This window comes from Vipera berus (genome assembly GCF_964194415.1).
Source record: "Vipera berus genome assembly, chromosome: 1".
In the NCBI taxonomy this organism is placed as follows: domain Eukaryota; kingdom Metazoa; phylum Chordata; class Lepidosauria; order Squamata; family Viperidae; genus Vipera; species Vipera berus.
In genome coordinates, this window is record NC_138202.1 from 193,559,876 (window position 1) to 193,579,105 (window position 19,230).

The 19,230-nt window shown below is 36.7% G+C and overlaps 2 protein-coding genes across 2 annotated transcripts in view; both read right to left on the reverse strand.

Annotated features, from left to right (window-relative positions):
* The window catches only part of LOC308676662 (uncharacterized protein), a gene marked incomplete at its 3' end in the record, with an annotated part of 269,324 nt that extends 267,150 nt beyond the window's left edge, over window positions 1–2,174 (reverse strand). Inside the window, exon 1 of the mRNA XM_081342650.1 lies at window positions 1,904–2,174. Within this exon, the coding sequence (XP_081198776.1) occupies window positions 1,904–2,086 (183 nt within the window). The 5' untranslated portion in view covers window positions 2,087–2,174. The remainder of the gene's footprint in view (window positions 1–1,903) is intronic.
* Window positions 2,175–15,689: 13,515 nt separating this feature from the next.
* The window catches only part of LOC308676744 (cytochrome P450 2K1-like), a gene marked incomplete at both ends in the record, with an annotated part of 28,940 nt that continues 25,399 nt past the window's right edge, over window positions 15,690–19,230 (reverse strand). The window contains 2 exons of the mRNA XM_081342764.1: window positions 15,690–15,877; window positions 16,226–16,367. Coding sequence (XP_081198890.1) covers window positions 15,690–15,877; window positions 16,226–16,367 — 330 coding nt within the window. The remainder of the gene's footprint in view (window positions 15,878–16,225; window positions 16,368–19,230) is intronic.

The following is a 19,230-nucleotide window of genomic DNA, read 5'->3' on the forward strand; positions in this document are numbered from 1 at the left end:
ATGGGTAAGATACATACACATCACTTTCCTAATGAATACTTGTTTTGTTTGTTAGCTGAAAATAAAACTGTTTTATCTGCCAAGCACTTCCACAAGGTCCCAGTTTCTAAAAGAAAGGCTGTTTACATTTTTTTTTGCTAGGTTGAACTTATGGCCAATTATTAACAATACATTTAAAAGAGAGAGAAATAAGGCAAATTAAAACACAAGAAAACCCATTTTACTAAGCCAGTGCAACACTACTACAAAATACATATTACAAGTCTTCCAAAATCTATTCTACCATATGTGGCCCTCAGAGCATCCCAGACTTACCTGAACAAGCTACCAAGATTTTCTCCCATCCCCAGAATTACAGATAGTTAAAAAGGTTAAATATCTGGGAATACAGTTGACAGCAAGATGTTCAACGATAAAAGATCATTGTATAAAATTATTAAATCAAATAAAACTGGGCTTGGAAAAATGGAAAAATTTACAACTGTCAATACTAGGAAGAATTGCTACAGTGAAAATGAATTTATTACCAAAAATCTTATTTCTATTTCAAACAATACCTATAAAATTGGAGAAATTTTTTTTGGAAGATTTGAATTCACTTATTTTGAAATTCATTTGGCAAGGAAAGAAAGCTATAATTAAGATGAAAATGTTACAAGATGCTAAAGGAAATGGGGGGTTTGGCCTACCAGAGTGGGTTCTATACTATCAAACATCCATATTAACATGGGTAAAAGAATGGATAATTCTTAAAAATAAAAGGTTGTTATATCTGGAGTGACATGACTTACTTTTGGGGTGGCACACTTTCTGTGGTATGGGAAAAACAAAGTTCATAAATATTTCCAAAATCATTATATAAGAAATGCATTGTTAACAACATAGGGAAAAATAAATAGCAAAATATATTTGAGAATTCCAGGGTGGTTGTCAACAATGGAAGCATTTATACACCCAAATTTAGTAGACTTTGAAAAATTCTGGACATATAGAGATATTTTAAACTCTGAAGGACACTTAAAATCTAAACAAGAAATGGAAAATCAGGGCATCAACTTATCATGGTGGACACATTTACAAATACAAACTGAATATGATAAAAATGTTTAAATGTATGGGTTTTATAAGGAACAAACTGTGTTTGACAAGACTTTGTTAACTTTGGATGAGAAACTAATTAAGAAAATGTGTAATTTTTTATTAACTTTAGAAATGGAAAGTGAACAATTTAAAGAAACAATAAGATGGGTGAAACATTTTGGATATAATATAGAATTAGAAAAATGGCAAAACTTATGGGAAAGAAATTATAAACTGACAATGTCAACTTCTTAGAAAGAAAATTTAAAATCTTTTATAGATGGCACTTGCCACCAGCAAAACTAGCAAAAATGGTTAAAAATATGTCAGATTGATGTTGGAAATGTAAACACAAGTCAGGCACATATTATAATGTTCGGTGGGCATGTGATAAATAAAGAATTATTGGGAAAAGATACAGACTTGGCTAGAAAAGATGTTAAGAGAACATGTAGATTTTAAACCTGAACTTTTTTTATTAGGTATAATGCATGTCACAAAAGCGGCAAGAATTATATTTGCGTAACACTGGAAAAATGAAGGAATACCATCAGATGAAGAAATAATTAAAAAAATACTAGAATGTGCAGAGATGGACAGATTGACTATGAGATTGAAAGAAATTGGAATTAATTTTACCATTGGCTAGAGGAAAGAATAAAGGATTAGCAATTAAATATGTACTAGCATATGTAAACTTAGACTGCACATTGATATTATTGTTTGTATGGAAAAAATGAATAAAAAGCTTATAAAAAAGATTTTGTCCCTTCCCAACAAGTTCTGGAAAAAGTATTTGTGTATCTTAATCATCAGGCTTTACCTCTATCATTGTTTTGTAAGGCTTCTTCAGATCCATCATGTGTAGATTTCCCAAAATAGGTATGGTCCTGGGTCCCGGGAGGAGATTGGAGGCGCTGTTATTCCAGGAACTGCCCTTTTTGAAAAGGAACATAATTGCAAGAATAAATAGTAGTAATGTTAAAATTGCTCCAGTCCAATCCATTTCCTTTTAGTAAGCAGTTTTAAGTAAAAACTATGAGGAATTTTGTAAGCTGAAATGATTCCAGTATCTTTCAAAGCAACTCTTTCTACTGAATCATCTGTACAATGAAGTCCTTTTTAATTTCGTCCTTGTTTTCTGGTCCCTGCCCAGTAATTTGATCTGCCCTTGCATGGCATCTATGAAAACTTAGCAAACCAGTTTCACATCTTTGTACTGCACAGACAAAAATCCACCTTTTAAGATAAATGTGTACAAATAATCCATAGGAGGAATTGTAAAATCTTCATGCCTGTAAAAATATCTAACAGAACCTTCAGGAATAAATATTTTACTATAAATGTGACTGATACATAAATATAAATAAATATAATAAATTACTACTAAATGTGTTAAGTCGTGGGCTCTTGGAAGCAGGAATGATGACACGAGGCTGAGTACAGAATAACTCATACTTTTATTCTTGCTGGCACTGTACTGGAACTTGGGCTGCAACCAGCCACAATATATAGTCTAGCCCCTAGGCGGCAGCCAATAGGTTTGAACCCACTCTTGCCACCTGGGGCTGACCAATTGCAGGACCGGAGATGGCTTGTCTGGGTTGCTGGAGAGCCGTTAGCTGCTCCAGCAGCACACGTGGTGTAATACCACAAGCCCAATACATAACAAAATGAATAGCTGTTCAGCCAACATTTTCCCATGAATAACACACAACTTAAGGAGGGAAGCCATTCCTCTGGTTAATTATATTCATTCAAATTTCTCCTTAGTGCTAGGATTGTTCTCTCCTTGATTACTTTCCATCCATTATCCCAAAGATGCTTTTTCATGAGGCAACTGGACTTTATTGTTTTTCTTGATGACGTTTCACTTCTCATCCAAGAAGCATCTTCAGCTCTGACTGGATGGTGGGGAATGGCAAGATTTATACTCCTTGCAGATAGCTGGTTGTTATGTATATAGTGGGGTGTTGTACATATTGTTGGGGTGTCCAATTACAGTGTGGCCACTGATAACACCAGGTGGCACATGTTTAGTGTCTGGATTGGCCGGCCTCTCCATAGCGGGAAAACCTGATGTGGGGATTGGTCTATTAGGGGATTTGGGCAAGGTGTTTAAGAGACACCTGGGGGGTTCTTCTTTGTCTTCGTCTTCTACTTCAATAAAGGCTGTTATTACTGGAACCTTAGTCTATTGTCTCCATGTGGTCCTGTACCCACTACTTTACACTGGTCATTTGCATTTTTTAGCTAATTGTTGAAGCCCCTGGAGGCTTATCTGTGTCATCAGGGTCACCTGATTACACAGGTGTGTAATCAGATCACAAATGGGTGTGGAGGCTTCCTGGAATTGTTGAAATGACTGTGTTGTAGACTGGAGATAGCTTGTTTGGCAGTTGCAGCACCCTGCCGGCTCATATTTAAGCGGTTGTCTATTAGGACTCCTGGAACTCTGTTGCAGTTGCTGCTATTGAGGCAAGTTCCACCTATTCTATATCTGTATATTTAGTTTTGCTTGCCTAAGAGTACTAAGTGTACTTTCTTGCCTAAGTAAGTCTTACTTTTCTCACCACTAATTTAATTTTGTGGCCCAGGGCTTGAGTCTGTCAAGATCTTTCTGGTTCTTAAGCCTATCATCTGGGTGTTGATTATTCCTGCCAATTTGGTTTTGTCTGCAAATTTGATGAGTTCCCCTTCCATTTCCTAATCTAAATTGATTATGAAGATATTAAAGAGTACTGGACCTAAGAGAGAACCTTGGAGTCCCCCCCCCTGCTTACTTCTCTCCATGTAGATGTAGTTCCATTAAGGACTATATTTCGAATGTGGTTTGTCATCCAATCACAAATCTATCTGGTGGTGATGCTGTCTCTCGCACATTTTTTTAACTTACTAAGAAGTAGGTTGTGATATTTGGCTGAAATCCAAATATACTATGTCTGAACATTTTGTTCTTCCACCAATTTAGTCACTTTGTCAAAGAATGAAATAAGATTCATTTGGCATGATCTGTTTTTGATAAACCTCTGTTGGCTTCTTGTTATAACTTTGTTTGCTTCTAGGTGTTCTCAGATCTGCTGCTTGATTATGTTTTCCAGGATACTTCTCATATATTGATGCCAGGATGTGTTGTCTGTAGTTTCCAAGATACATTTTCCCCCTGTTTCTTGATGATGGGAACCACATCAACTCTTTTCCAGTCCTCTGGTGGCTCCCTGCTGCTCCAGGAATTTATGGATAAAAAGAATTTATGGATAAAAAGAAATAAAAAGGATCCCTCCCTCCAATGTAGAGAACACTCTACAATAGCAACTGAGAGTCAAAAATTCTTTGAATTCTGTTTTGTGATTCACAGAATAGCAGTGGGTGAATCAAAAGCTAGATCATTTTACCTTCTTTCTTTAATTGATCCCCACAGATTTGCACAATATGTAACTGTATATCATACCTTTGAGTTTTCATTAGTAATTATGACACTCTCAAATTTCTACATATGATGTGGTAGAATGGAAAAGAATATCCCATCCTTGCTCTGTTTCCCCTTTGGCTGTGCAGAAAACATCTGAGGGCAGGTCAGGCCTTGTTGCAGTCACTTTCCAGCAAAACAGATTGTGGGATGGAGGTGAACCTTACCTATGTTCCCCTCCCCCCCCCTCATGTTTAAACATGACTTGGTGTAATCACAACAAACCCACCATCTTGTTACACCATGTGAGCTAACTGCACAACACACCAGCCTCACAAGTCAATGGAGCCTCTTTGTGAATGTGTTTTTATATTGAGCAACCAAATTCTATTTTTGGAATTGCATTTTTATGTTTATTATATGGTGAGTTGCTCAGAGTTGGAGCCAGGATAGGTACCTAAATAGCACTGATGTTGTTACCTAGTTTGGTAATGAAATGTCTGCAAGAAAACAACCAAACTTAGAGAACACAAAGGACCTCACAGCCACTGACCTATGTTCAGACACAACAATTGCACCTTTGTAGCAATGAGTTATCATTTGATATCACAACAATTGTGGGAGCTGCCATTTCCAATATCATTGTTTCTATTCTATTTGGCAAGTAAAATGACTATGAAGATGTCACATTTCTATGACTACTGAAGCTATTTAATAAAAATATTCAACTTTCAAGAACCTTTGATATGCTGGTAATCTGATTTTTCAGTTTAAGAAAAAAATTGTGACATATAGGCAGCATAATGTGTGTCATTGAGCTCTTTTTTCACTGCCATATATAATTCTGTATGTATACTTAAAGAAGGCTTAACTCTAGACATAAGTAGACATGAGCAGGTCATTTATTGTACATTATTGATATTAATATTAAGAAAATTGATGTATGCTTTATTTTCCATGAGTTGGCAACTGAGAGCTGAATGTGGTAAGAATAATTCACGATGCATTGAAAACATGCATGAGAATAAATGGAATGTACAACAAAAAGTTCAACATTGATCAGGGAATATCAGATTTGCTGGGTATAAGAGAATGCTTTTGGCAGCAAGACTCTTAATAGGTCAGTATTGGAAGAAGGAGGAACTGCCAACTATAGGAGAATGGACTTTAAAGGTTTCTGACCTGGCAGAGATGGCAAAGATATCGGCCTATTTGAAAGATCATTCGCAAGAACGCTATATTATGGAGTGGAGAAAATGGATTGAGTATATCCAGAACAAATACGGGACTAAGAAGTTTCATGTAGCATTTGAATAAGTCTTCCTTTCTTTTTCCTTTTTTTATATATATTTTTATATATATTTTATATTAATAGTGTTTGTAGTTATCCTATATGAGCTAGAGAGTGATAGATTTTAGAGTTTACGGTTGTTAGCATATGGTTGTTTATGATTCCTTTTTTTGTTTTTTATACCTTGTACTTAGCTCTGGGAAGTCCGGGGGGGGAGGGAGGGAGGGGTAAGGAGGGAGGGATAGGGGAGGGGTAGGGGGGGTTTGTTAAAGATAAAATGTATGATAAAACTTTTCAATAAAAAAAAAAGAGAATGCTTTTGCCCATTTGGTTGTATACAGTAGAAATTCATATATAAGAAGAAACAAGAAAAATAACATGATGCAGTGGAAACTAAAAGAAGCACATTTAGGCAGAGAGAATGAAAGCAAATCGAATTACAGAATTAATTTATTATGAAGCGTGAATGGGTTGAGAGGAAATGAAAGATCAAGTATATTATGGTTGGATGGAGTAAAGGAAAACCTCAAAAATAGGGTGATGAGAAAATTGAAGAACAAAAGACAACATAAAAAGATCAGTAGAAAGTATGGTTTGCAAGGATAGGATAGTAGGAGGAAGTGAAGTGAACAGTGTTTGTGGACACTATATATTGCTTTTTTAAAAAAAAATGTTCATGTCTTTTGTTATATCTCCAGTTCTTTAGGCATTAAGCAAGATGAAGTGTTGAAACAGCAAACAAGTTTATTAACTCAGAACAGAAGCAGCCCTAATAGCTGCTGCACAGCTATTTATACTGTTGGCCTCTAGGTGGCAACCAATAGGTTCAAAGTAACAGTTTCCTGCCCCAAGCCTAATTATCAGCTTGGAGACATCCAGTCTGGCTTTCAGCAACCGTTAGATAACAGAGAAATTTAGGTCAGACATTAAGCAAGTGATCAGACATTAAGCAAGTGATTTAAAACAATTAAAGCCAATACATTACATTTCTTTATTGCAACTGGCTTAACAAAAGCAAACAGCATGGTAAATTTGTAGGTATGTAGGAATGGTCTCAAAGTGAAACCTCATTTGCCAAGAAGAGAAAGAATATTTAATTTTCTAGATTAATTTTATATCACAGGGCATCTGTTTTTTCTTATTCCTCATATCAATGAATGGTAAGTTTTATTCAAATCATTTCTAAATTGTAAAAATGCAGAGAACTATGAATGCCAATGATCAGAGCTTTGTGTATCTTTTTGTTGCTATCCTTAGAGTAGAATAGAGCTGGAAGGGACCTTGGAGGTTTTCTAGTCCAGCCCTCTGCTCAAGCAGGAGAACCTATACCATCTCAGACAAGTGATCACCCAGAAGTATGCAGCCCACATACTGCGAGGCATATAATAAGTGTTATCAATTGAAATTATTTAGGGACTAATACTTTGGAAAACATGGAATTCTAGCTCCTTTTAAGTTAATTGCTAGTGGGGTGTGATGCTGAATAAGTGGATCAATTGCAGTTTGAGCCTTATGACTATGCTAAACTAACAGTAATACAGTAGAGAATCCAATATTGACAATTGAGAAGTAATACTTTTATTGGTAAAATTGGTAGGATATCAAGTATGTATTCTAGAATCTAGATCACTTAATAAATGTAAATTGTATATTTTTGTTCCTTGAGAAACTACAATATTTTTATCATTGATCCAAAACAGGAGGAACAATATCTCTAGTGTGCAACACATTTTCATGTTTATATATAGGGATGCATGCAACCCTAACATTCCACCATTAATTTGACCCAAAATTAAGCCTAGAACTTTTATTTAAAAAGTGACTGTTAGTGCATACTAGATGTGGTGAAATCACTGGCTAAAGAAAGGAGAGAGTTAAAAGGCATGCCAATATGGAGTTGCTCCAAGGAGGGAAATATCATAGACCAGACTAGTGAAGACTTATCTACTGGTTCCCAAGGGAATGCACCCAATCTGGTGAGATTCTTGTAATATTGGTGCTCAACGATAAAGAAACTGCTTTGACCTATTCTTAAAGTTGCTCTGATTTCTTGTGCCTCAGACTACATTATTCAAGAACACAGAATTAGAAATTGGTTTTAGTATGAATGCTAACCAAAGGATTTTGACATCTGTTAGGTTTCTGCAAATATTATTGATTCAAGAAAAATCCTACCTAGCATACATTAGACAACTAAGCATATTTATAGGGAAAATAGATTTTAAAAATGTTGCAGGGAAAATATTTCAAAAGCAGTGCTTGTTTATTTGATATAACATGATGAAAATATTTTCCATTCTATTCTTGTCCTGAAAGATGCTCCAGTAGAGCATTGGGAGGAAACATCAACCCACCTGCATAAGTCTCCATTGTCTTTGTTAAGACACTACACTCTTCAGTGATTTTCTCTTCAATGGTCCTCCTGCCCATTCCGTAGTCCCGTAATGGGGATATTGTGAACCGTCACATCACTTTCCAGTTCTCACCATGAGAAAAAAAAAATAATACCTGAAGAATAATTCCTGAAGTTATTTCCAGCATGGTTACAGCATCAGAAATAAACAGTGATCTTTATACCAAAACATCTCTTTCCTGAAGCATTGGAAATACAGATTATGATCCAAGTGGAGTGGAGCTTTGGGAGAAACACACACACACACACACACACACACACACACACACCACAGAGAGAGAGAGAGAGAGAGAGAGAGAGAGAGAGAGAGAGAGAGAGAGATCCAGAGATGAACCAGTTCCAACACTCCCTAGAAATTTGGAGTAGGCCTTGCAAATTCTCCATTCCATAGCTTGGGGCTAATATTGTTACAATATTTTTAGAAATGAATCTATGGCAATGCATGTCTGTATTGTGCACATTGTACATATGTTATGGTGAAATGCTCCTTGGGAGATGGATCAAAATGAATATTTGGAAAGACAAATAAGCAACACCATGTATATGATGAGACATGCAAAAAATGCAGAAAAAAGACCAGGATCTTCCACACCCCAAATATGCAAAATAAAGCAGAACCAAACCTGTTGTGGATCTGGTGTCTGTGTATGACTCATGCTGTTATTGCAAGGCTGTCTTGTCTTTTTATTCTCCATCTCCCCCTAGTGATGACTAGATGTAGTCAAAGTGGTTAAAGAAAAATTTTATCTGGGTCACTCTCTGGATTGAATTTCCACAAGCTTCCTAGTTCTTTTACATTAGTATCTATGAAAATGACTGCACATCTGCAATGAATGCCAGCTACAATCCAAAATGAAACAACTCACCAAAGCTGTAGTGTATGCAGCTTAGCATACACGTGTGACAGCTACTGAAGGAGGCGTGGAGCTGGACAGCTCCGGGCAGGAACAGCGTTCGGCGGGGAAGCAGGATTTAAAGGGACAGCGTTCGGTGGGAGAGCTGGATTTAAAGGGATTGGCTGACCCGCCGGCGCAAAGCAGGGGTTTAACTCTATTGGCCAGGTATTCACCTGGCCAGGTATAAAGGTGACTGGTACCCTTTGTTCCTCCATTCTGGACCACATTTTCCTCCTAATAAAGTCATGGCATGCTAGAAGTCTGAGTCTCTTTGATCCTCGAACCCGACACAACAAAAGCCCTTTGCAACATCCTCAAAAAAGGGGACAGATGCTCTCTCTGAAAATGTATCTGCCTGGTTCACTAGAGCCTCTTTCACTGTCTCATAGCCAGTCAGCACCACCATTTCCTGGAATCCCATTTGAAGACGAAAAATGGGACCATATTTTTTTGACAATTAGGATATAGCAGATGAAAAACAAAAGACAATTTTGATCAACAATTACACTGGCATAGCTGGAATTTTGTTTAACAAATCATGTATCACAGTTCATCACAGTTCCAAGACTGAGGTCATGTTATTTTCCTTTTTTTTAATGGCACATTATGAAGCTTTTATTTTGATTTACATGTACTTATATTTATAGTTATATAAAACAAATAAAAACACTTATGTAGTAAAAGGATGCTTGCACACAACATCATCATATCAAATTGATAAATTTTAAAACTTGTTAAGTTTTAAAGGGATCTAGACATACAGTGGGATTTCATAAAAGAGAATCTGGGCCTCTGCCAGCTTGTTGAAAGGATCACACAAAAGCTTTCTAATTGTACCTAGTAGTTTTTGAAGCTGACTGTGTGAATTTCTTAAAGAAAAAACTTGAAGAATGTGCTCATTTATATTTCTCCAAAAGTTCAAGGGCTTTTTATCCATCTCTTTCAATTAGAGTAAATTATTAGAAAAAAATGAACCCTCTAACAAATTGCTTTTCTTGGAATACAATTAAATGAATTTAAGTACCAGATAAATGATAGGGATGCAGTACCAAATTTTAGACAGATGTTAATAATCTGTTATAATTGCTTTTACTGAGTGCACAATGGATTGTGAAATCTTCTTGCTTGAAACAATATTTAACAGAATCTTCAGGGGTAATTATTTCATTGTTTAGTCAAGGAACCAAGTAAATTGAATCAAATTAACTAAGAATGGGCCCAGCATCAACACAAGCATCCCTTCTTGAATAATTATTCAGTTTTTCCACATTATCTTGAGGAATTTTCCATGGCCTCTGGCTATCTGAATGGAGAAGAGGATGTATTTCTTACAGTCTATATGATAGATTATAAGCAAACAGTTTCTGTGATGCCTTTCATCTTGGCTTGGGGCACTTTGATTTGGAGGGTTATGTAAGCTTAACAATACGTAAAAAAAGATGTTGTAAGTGAGAGCACCCACACAATTAAAAAAACCCACATTTCTAAGGGCATCTCTCTTGGCATTTGCCTATGACAGGCAACAAAGTAGCCATGACACATTGTGGATCATCATAAATGGCTGCAATTTGGTTCTTTTAGGCTAAAGAAGTATGTCAGCTTTTGAATAGAACTTTTGAAAAAGATATTAAAATAGACATGAGGTAAATTCCAATTTCCCCTTTATGGATTACTGCCTTGTCATGACGAAGGGGCTTGCGTAATTCAATGAAGCTATGAGCTATGCCATGCAGGGCCACCCAAGACAGACAGGTCATAGCAGAGAGTTCTGACAAAACGTGATCCACTGGAGAAGGAAATGGCAACCCACTCCAGTATCTTTGCCATGAAAACCCTATGGACAGTACCAAAAGGGAAAACGATATGACGCTGGAAGATGAGCCCCTCAGGTCAGAAGGCGTCCAATATGACACTGGGGAAGAGCAGAGGGCTAGTACTAGTAGCGCCAGAAAGAATGAAGCGACTGGGCCAAAGCCAAAAGGATGCTCTGCTGTGATGCATCTGGTGGTGAAAGGAAAGTCCAATGCTGTAAAGATTTATTCTCCATAGGAACCTGGAATGTAAGATCCATGAATCAAGACAAGCTGGACGTGGTCAAACAAGATATGACAAGAATGAACATCGACATCTTAGGAATCAGTGAACTAAAATGGACAGGAATGGGTGAATTTCTGTGGGCAAGAATCCCTCAGAAGACTTTATAGTCAATAAAAGAGTAGGAAAAGCAATACTGGGATACAACCCCCAAAATGACACAATGATCTCAGTGCAAATCCAAGGCAAACCATTCAATATCACAGTAGTCCAAGTGTATGCCCCATCCACTGGTGCTGAAAAGGATGAAATTGACCGGTTCTATGAAGCCCTACAGCACCTTATAGAACTAACACGAAAAAATGATGTCCTTATCATCATGGTGAATTGGAATGCTAAAGTAGGAAGCCAAAGAATAACCAGAATAAAAGGCAAGTTTGGTCTTGGAGTAAAAAATGAAGCAGGGCACAGGCTGATAACATTTTGTCAAGAGAATACGATGGTCACAGCAAACACTCTTTTCCAACAACAGCTCTACACATGGACATCACCAGATGGTCAACACAGAAATCAGATTGAATATGTGCTCTGCAGCCAAAGATGGAGAAGCTCTATACAGTCAGTAAAAACAAGACCAGGAGCTGACTGGCTCAGATCATGAGCTTCCCGTTGCAAAATTTAGGGTTAAATTGAAGAAAGTAGGGAAAAGCACTAGGCCACTCAGATATGAACTAAATCATATCCCTGATGAATACACAGTAGAGGTGACAAATAGATTTAAGGAATTAGGTCTGATAGACAGAGTGCCTGAAGAATTATGGATGGAGGTTCGCAACATTAGAGATATGAAGGAAACATTTCATGCAAAGATGGGCATGATAAAGGACCAAAGTGGCAGGGACCTAACAGAGGCAGAAGAGATTAAGAAGAGGAGGCAAAACTACACAGAAGAACTATACAAGAACGATCTTAATGTCCCAGACAACCACGATTGGGTGGTCACTGACCCCAAGCCAGGTATCCTAAAATATCAACTTAAATGGGCCTTAGGAAATCTGAGCAACAACAAAGCTAGTGGAGGTAACAGTATTCCAGCTGAGCTATTCAAAATCTTAAAAGATGATGCAGTAAAAGTGCTACACTCAATTTGCCAGCAAATTTGGAAAACTCAACAGTGGCCACAGAATTGGAAAGGTCAGTTTACATTCCAATTCCAAAGAAAGGCAGTGCCAAAGAATTTTCAAATTATCACATCATTGCTCTCATTTCACATGCTAGTAAAGTTATGCTTAAAATCCTACAAGCTAGACTCCAGCAGTATGTGGATCGAGAACTACCAGACATACAGGCCAGATTTTGAAGAGGCAGAGGAACTAGAGATCAAATTGCCAACATACGCTGGATCACGGAGAAAGCTAGGGAGTTCCAGAAAAACATCTACTTCTGCTTCACTGACTATGCTAAAGCCTCTGATTGTGTGGATCACAAAAAACTGTTGCAAGTTCTTAAAGAGATGGGAGTACCAGACCATCTTATTTGTCTCTTGAGAAACCTATATGTGGGCCAAGAAGCAACAGTGAGAACTGGACACGGAACCACCGATTGGTTGAAAATTGGGAAAGGAGTCCGGCAAGGCTGTATACTGTCGCCCTGCCTATTTAACTTATATGCAGAGCACATCATGACAAAGGCAGGGCTAGATGAATCAAAAGTTGGAATTAAGATTGCCAGAAGAAATATCAACAACCTTAAGATATGTAGATGATACCACTCTAATGGCAGTGAAGAGGAACTAAAGAACCTCTTGATTTAGGTGAAGAAGGAGAATGCAAAAGTGAGCTTGAAACTCAACATTAAGAAAACCAAGATCATGGCATCCAATTCTCTCAATTCCTGGCAAATAGATGGGGAAGAAATGGAGGTAGTGACAGATTTTATTTCCCTGGGCTCCAAGATCACCGCATATGGGGACTGCAGCCAAGAAATTAAAAGATGCTTGCTCCTGTGGAGGAAAGCTATGACAAATCTAGACAGCATACTAAAAAGCAGAGATGTCACCCTGACAACAAAGTGCATATAGTCAAGGCCATGGTCTTCCCAGTTGCAATGTATGGCTGTGAAAGTTGGACCATAAGAAAGGCTGAGCGCCAAAGAGTTGAGGCTTTTGAACTATGGAGCTGGAGAAGACTCCTGCGAGTCCCTTGGATTGCAAGGCATTTAAACCGGTCAGTCCTAGAGGAGATGAACCCTAACTGCTCTTTAGAAGGCCAGATCCTGAAGTTGAAACTCAAATACTTTGGCTACCTAATGAGAAGGAAGGACTCACTGGAGAAGAGCCTAATGCTGGGAAAGATTGAGGGCAATAGAAGAAGGAGACGACAGAGAATAAGGTGGCTGGATGGAGTCACTGAAGCAGTAGGTGTGAGCTTAAATTCAGTCCAGAAGATAATAGAGGACAGGAAGGCCTGGAGGAACATTGTCCATGGAATCGTGATGGGTCGGATATGACTTCACAACTAACAACAACAACAAAATTCCAATTTGATGTAATTGGATATCGTAGACAACATAGATCTTGTAGATGTGTGGAGACCCAAAAATTCTGATACATATGAGAATTTGTATCAATGAGAATATACATACTTGGATGTTGCAGAGAGATAAATTTGTGTGTGTATGTGTGTGTGTGATAATCTTAATGTGATAATCTTAATAAAGATACAGACCCAAGGAGGGTTTGAGCTGCAAGTAAAGTTTTTATGGAAACATTTTACGTAACATCAGAGAGAAAAAAGAGACAAAAGAAAATACAAGCCATTTTAGATGAGATAAAAATGAAAGAAGTATTTTAAAAATCCCCAGAAAACTACTTTACATTTAATTGAAAAATTACAATGACAATTGTTCCTGTTAACAGTAAGAGAAATGAAAGTAATAATAAATTATGCGAAACAAAAGAATGTTGAATTTGCAGATAGGCCAGACAAGTGATTGGCATATAAATTGAGGAAAGAGGAAAAAATATTAAAATTACAAGATGAATCACAATGATAACAAATAATTCAAAGATGCAAAGATATTTTATGCATATTACTCTTTTAAAAAATATATTTTATTAAAGGTTTTAGAGAGAACATAACAAACACAAACTAATACAGGGAGGGAGGGAGAAGGAGGAGGTAAGGAGGTGGAGGGAGGGAAGGAAGGAGCTTTTGATTTCTTTTTTAGCAAATACAAACTACTCTATGATTAAAAATAAAGTTAACTTTTTTCTATTTTGCAATTTTCTAATTGTCAAAATCACAGGTCATAAGTGAACCTTTTTTCCCCATTTCATACATAAAGTCTATAAGGGGTTTCCGGTCAGTCATAAATGTACATATTCTTTTTCTTTGATCACAGAAGTTAATTTAGTCATCTCTGCAAGTTCCATCATCTTCATCAATTATTCCTTCATTGTGGGTAGTGTCAAATCTTACCACTTTTTCATCATTATGACCCTAAATTATACAAAGGAGAAGTTTTCCTGCCAAAGGTTGATCAATATTTATAATGACTTTAGCCAAGAGGTTTTATAGAACTTTATTCATGCAGATCAGTATGGATTTTCCCCCAAAAGTCAGTTGAGAGATAATATTAGAAATAATATTATGTATTAGATCAGGGGTCCACAACCCTCAGCCTGTGGACTGTTGCATAAGATAAGAATGTCCCTTGTCACCATTTCTATTCATATTTTCTTTGAAAGTAATGAACATAATGTAAGATACAAGAGAGGATGAGGTAATTGCTGGAGTGAGGATTTAAAAAGAAATAGATAACCTACAGGCCCTTATTGATGATTTGTGATAATTTTAGATGATCCTCTGGACAGAATGGAAAAGGTAAGTATTTGGTGCTCAATGGAAAAGGTAAGTATTTGGTGCTCTGACTTTTTGGATGGTGTCATTTTCTATGTTACATTGACATTAAGATTAGCATAGATTTTAAAAATCACTACATCAGGAGTATTATTTTGAGAATATGAAATAGATATAAACCCAGACAAATATCCTGGCAGATGTTTTTCATGTTTGATAGCCATGGCCTGAATTATTCAGTATTGTTGACAGAAGAATCAGTGCAATAACAAACAGTAGTGGTGATAGTGAATCTCCTTGAAATATTCCTCTCTTGATGTTAACCTCTCCCAATCTATCACCTTGAGCAGCAACCGGGTCTTCCATTGTGCCATTGATATGTGCACAAAGCTTCTGATGTTTCTATTGATCTCTGTTATTCTACTACTACTACTACTACTACTACTACTACTACTACTACTATTAGCTATTGCTTATTATACAGACAGTGCCACAAGAATTGAACTCCATTTTTAAGCTAGCTTTTACCTCAGTTCCACTTTTATTATGCTTTGCAAAGCAGCATGTAAGTTTTAAAATGTATGAGAAATCATAGCCTATTTCCAACAAGAGACTACACCTAACATGATTAGTAGAGAAGATTGAAAAAAATCACAAATACACATATGGAAATGAAGGATTTCTAGAAACTGAATTGTGATTCATCTTATGAACGAGGCAGAGCACACAACATATAAGGCATGGGAGGAGTTGTAAACCCAATTGCTGGTGTCAAGTCCAGGTCTTCTTTTGATATTCCACAGGGTGGTTGCAAAGTGAATCTTTGTAGGAGGCTGGTAAAGAACAGGAAGAGCTCCATTTTGGCAAGGGTCTCACCCAAGCAGATTCTCCGACCTGTAACAATGAACAAAGATGGGGAAACTGAGTTCAGTGGCTCTTCAGTAACATTTTGCTGTTCCTGCCATGAAATAGCAGCTCACAGATGACAACATGCATGAAAACTAAAATAAAATCTTACAATGGAGATTAATTGTATAGGAATCATGTAGTTTTAAAAAATGAACCTCAAGTAGATTTCCTCTACACTGAATCCCTGAAAATTATAAATAGTTACGGGTTTTTGACACTTTTTATAAAGTTGAGTGGATTGTTCTGATTAATGTTGATGTAATAATGTTATAAGGAAGAATCTGTTATTGAAACAGATCATTCACTATATACAAGTATGATAGAAGATGTTACCTGCGGAAAATGGCATGAATGCATCCCTTTTCACAAATTTTCCTTCAGAATCAAGAAAATGCTCAGGATAGAACTCATGAGGCTTCTCCCATTGGGATTCATCATGCAGCACGGAAGTCAGCAATGGAACTATGTGTGTGCCCTGCAGGTATTAATGAATTATTAAACAGTTAGCGCCTCTTTGGTTTACTCATAAATATCAAAACTTTAAAAGCCATCCAAATACATGAGTTTCCCAATGTGATGGGAATGGAACACCTTCCAGGTGAAGTGTTATGATTGGTTAGATGTCTCTACAAATAGCTCTGCAGAACAACACAACAGTGGACTTGCCAGTTAGGAGATTGTTTTACCTGTTAGAAAATTTCTTTGAAGGGAGGACAAATTTGGGGATTATCCATTTGTGCTCAAGAAGAGCTGCTTCTCAATAATAATAATAATAATAATAATAATAATAATAATAATAATAATAATAATAATAATAATAATAATAATAATAATAATAATAATAATAATAATTTCTTGGGAACAATTATGAGTTGAGTAGTTTGGGGATCAAAGAATAGCACCCTAAATGACTTTGCAGCCTTTCTATGGACATTTGACAGGGAAAAGCTTCACCTTCTTGATCATTTTACACTTTAATCGCTTTACAACTTAAGAAAGATATTGTGAAGAGCAGTGAGGATTAAAAAATCTCAATGAGTCCCTTCTTTTTGAAATTAAGAAGAGAAAAAACCTATTTTAATGGATTTTAATTTAAAGGCAAAAAGCTTGGCAGGATTGTAATATTAGAAAGTTTCAAATGGAAAAGGAGAATAGAGATTTAAAAAAAAAAAGAATATTTTTTTTCCTTTGCTGAAAGTGTCTTATTGGTGGATTTTACAAAACAAGAAGATAAGAGCTAGACCACTTAATGTGACTATGGAAAGCTAGCTGAGAATAGAATAGAATAGAATAGAATAGAATAGAATAGAATAGAATAGAATAGAATAGAATAGAATAGAATAGAATAGAATAGAATAGAATAGAATAGAATAGAATAGAATAGAATAGAATAGAATAGAATAGAATGGGATTTTGGACATCTTCTAGTTGAGCCCCCTGTTCAAGCAGGAAGACAGGTGAATGTCTAGTCTCTTCTTAAAAATCTCCAATGATGAACCACCCATGATTTATGGGGGTAAGCTGTTCTACTGGTTGATTGTCCTCACTGTCAGGAAGTTTCTCCTTAATTCCAGGTTGCTTCTCTCTTTGATCAATTTCCAACCATTGTTTCTTGTCTTTCCCTCTGGTGCTTTGGTGAACAATATGGCCCCCTCTGCCTTGTGGCAGCCCCTCAGATACTGGAACACTGCTATCATGTCTCCCTTATTTCTTCTTTCTTTAGACTAGCCAAATCCAAGTCCTGCAGCCATTCTTCATATCCAGGCCTTTGATCATCTTAGTTGCTCTTCTCTGAATTTTTTTCCAAACAGTCAACATCTTTTTTGTGATATGGTGACCAAAATTGGCTGCAGTATTCCAGGTGTGGTCTTACTAGGGTTTTATAAAGTGGTACTAATATTTTGCATGATCTTGCATGACTCCTGATTTGTGCAACTTTGTGTTCTGCACAGGTTGCCCCCTTATCTGGATTGTGAAGTCCTGTGCATGATCACTCATGGCTAGTCATCTCCCAGTTGGATGACTCTGTGTGCTCCAACTAGGAGTACCCTTGAAGAGTATTCAGAAGCTACAGCTGGTGCAGAATGCAACAGCCTTTACAGTTCTGGGGGGGAGGGGGGTCACACAGTGGCACACAACATTACTGTTGTAGCTTTACAACCAATTAGGGCATTATATCAAAAACAAACCGCCCGAATAATAGTAAATAATAGTTTGACTGAAGTATGAAACATTGAAAAGGGCACAAGACAAGGGTGTCCGTTTTCACCTTTATTATTTGTTTTAACATTGGAGATATTATTGATTAAAATACGGAATTCGGAAAAAATTAAGGGTATTCAAATTAGAGATCAGGATTATAGACTGAGGGCATTTGCAGACGATCTGGTTGTTACGGTGACCCAGCCAGAAAATTCTGTTGTGGACCTGATGGAGATAATAATGCAATATGGGAAGGTTTCTGGATATAAGGTTAATGTACAAAAAACTAAAATATTAGCCAAAAATATGACAGCATCGCAAAAGGCCCTTTTAGAAGGGTTAACTGGATTCGAGATTGTTAAAAGGGTTAAATATTTGGGGGTGTATTTGTCACCCTCAAATGCAAAGTTATATAAAATAATTATGAAAAGCTATGGGGAAAAAATCAAAAAGAATTGGAGAGTTGGGAAAAATTGCAATTGTCTTTACTGGGAAGAATTGCAGCAGTGAAAATGAATGTCTTGCCTAAATTTCTATTTTTATTTCAAATGATACCGATTCTTAAAAAAGATTCAAATTTGGAGGAATGGCAACGGGGTATCAATAAATTTGTATGGGCAGGGAAAAGGCCACGAGTTAAACTTAAGATTATGCAGGATACGCATGAAAGAGGTGGTCTTAAAATGCCCAACTTTAAATTATATTATGAAGCTGCTGCGTTGTCAGTGATAAGTGATTGGATTAATTTGACACAAGGGAGATTATTAAATCTTGAGGGCCACGACTTGTTATTTGGCTGGCATGCATATTTATTGTATGATAAGAAGGTAGATAATGTGTTTAAAGTGCATATTTTAAGACAGGCATTGCTGAGAGTTTGGAAAAAGTATAGACATAAGTTAAATTACAAGATACCTTTGTGGGCAATTCTGAAACATGCAATAGAAAACATAAATGTTGGCTTCAAACATTTTGTGACTACGTACAAGGAGATCTTAAGTTTGGAGAGGACTGTATGGTGTTTGAAGCTGTATAATCTTCTACGAGATGAGAAGATTGTTCAAACTTGGTTTCAATATGGTCAATTACGGGCCAGGTGGAAAGAAGACCAGAAAATTGGTTTCTCAATGACTGAT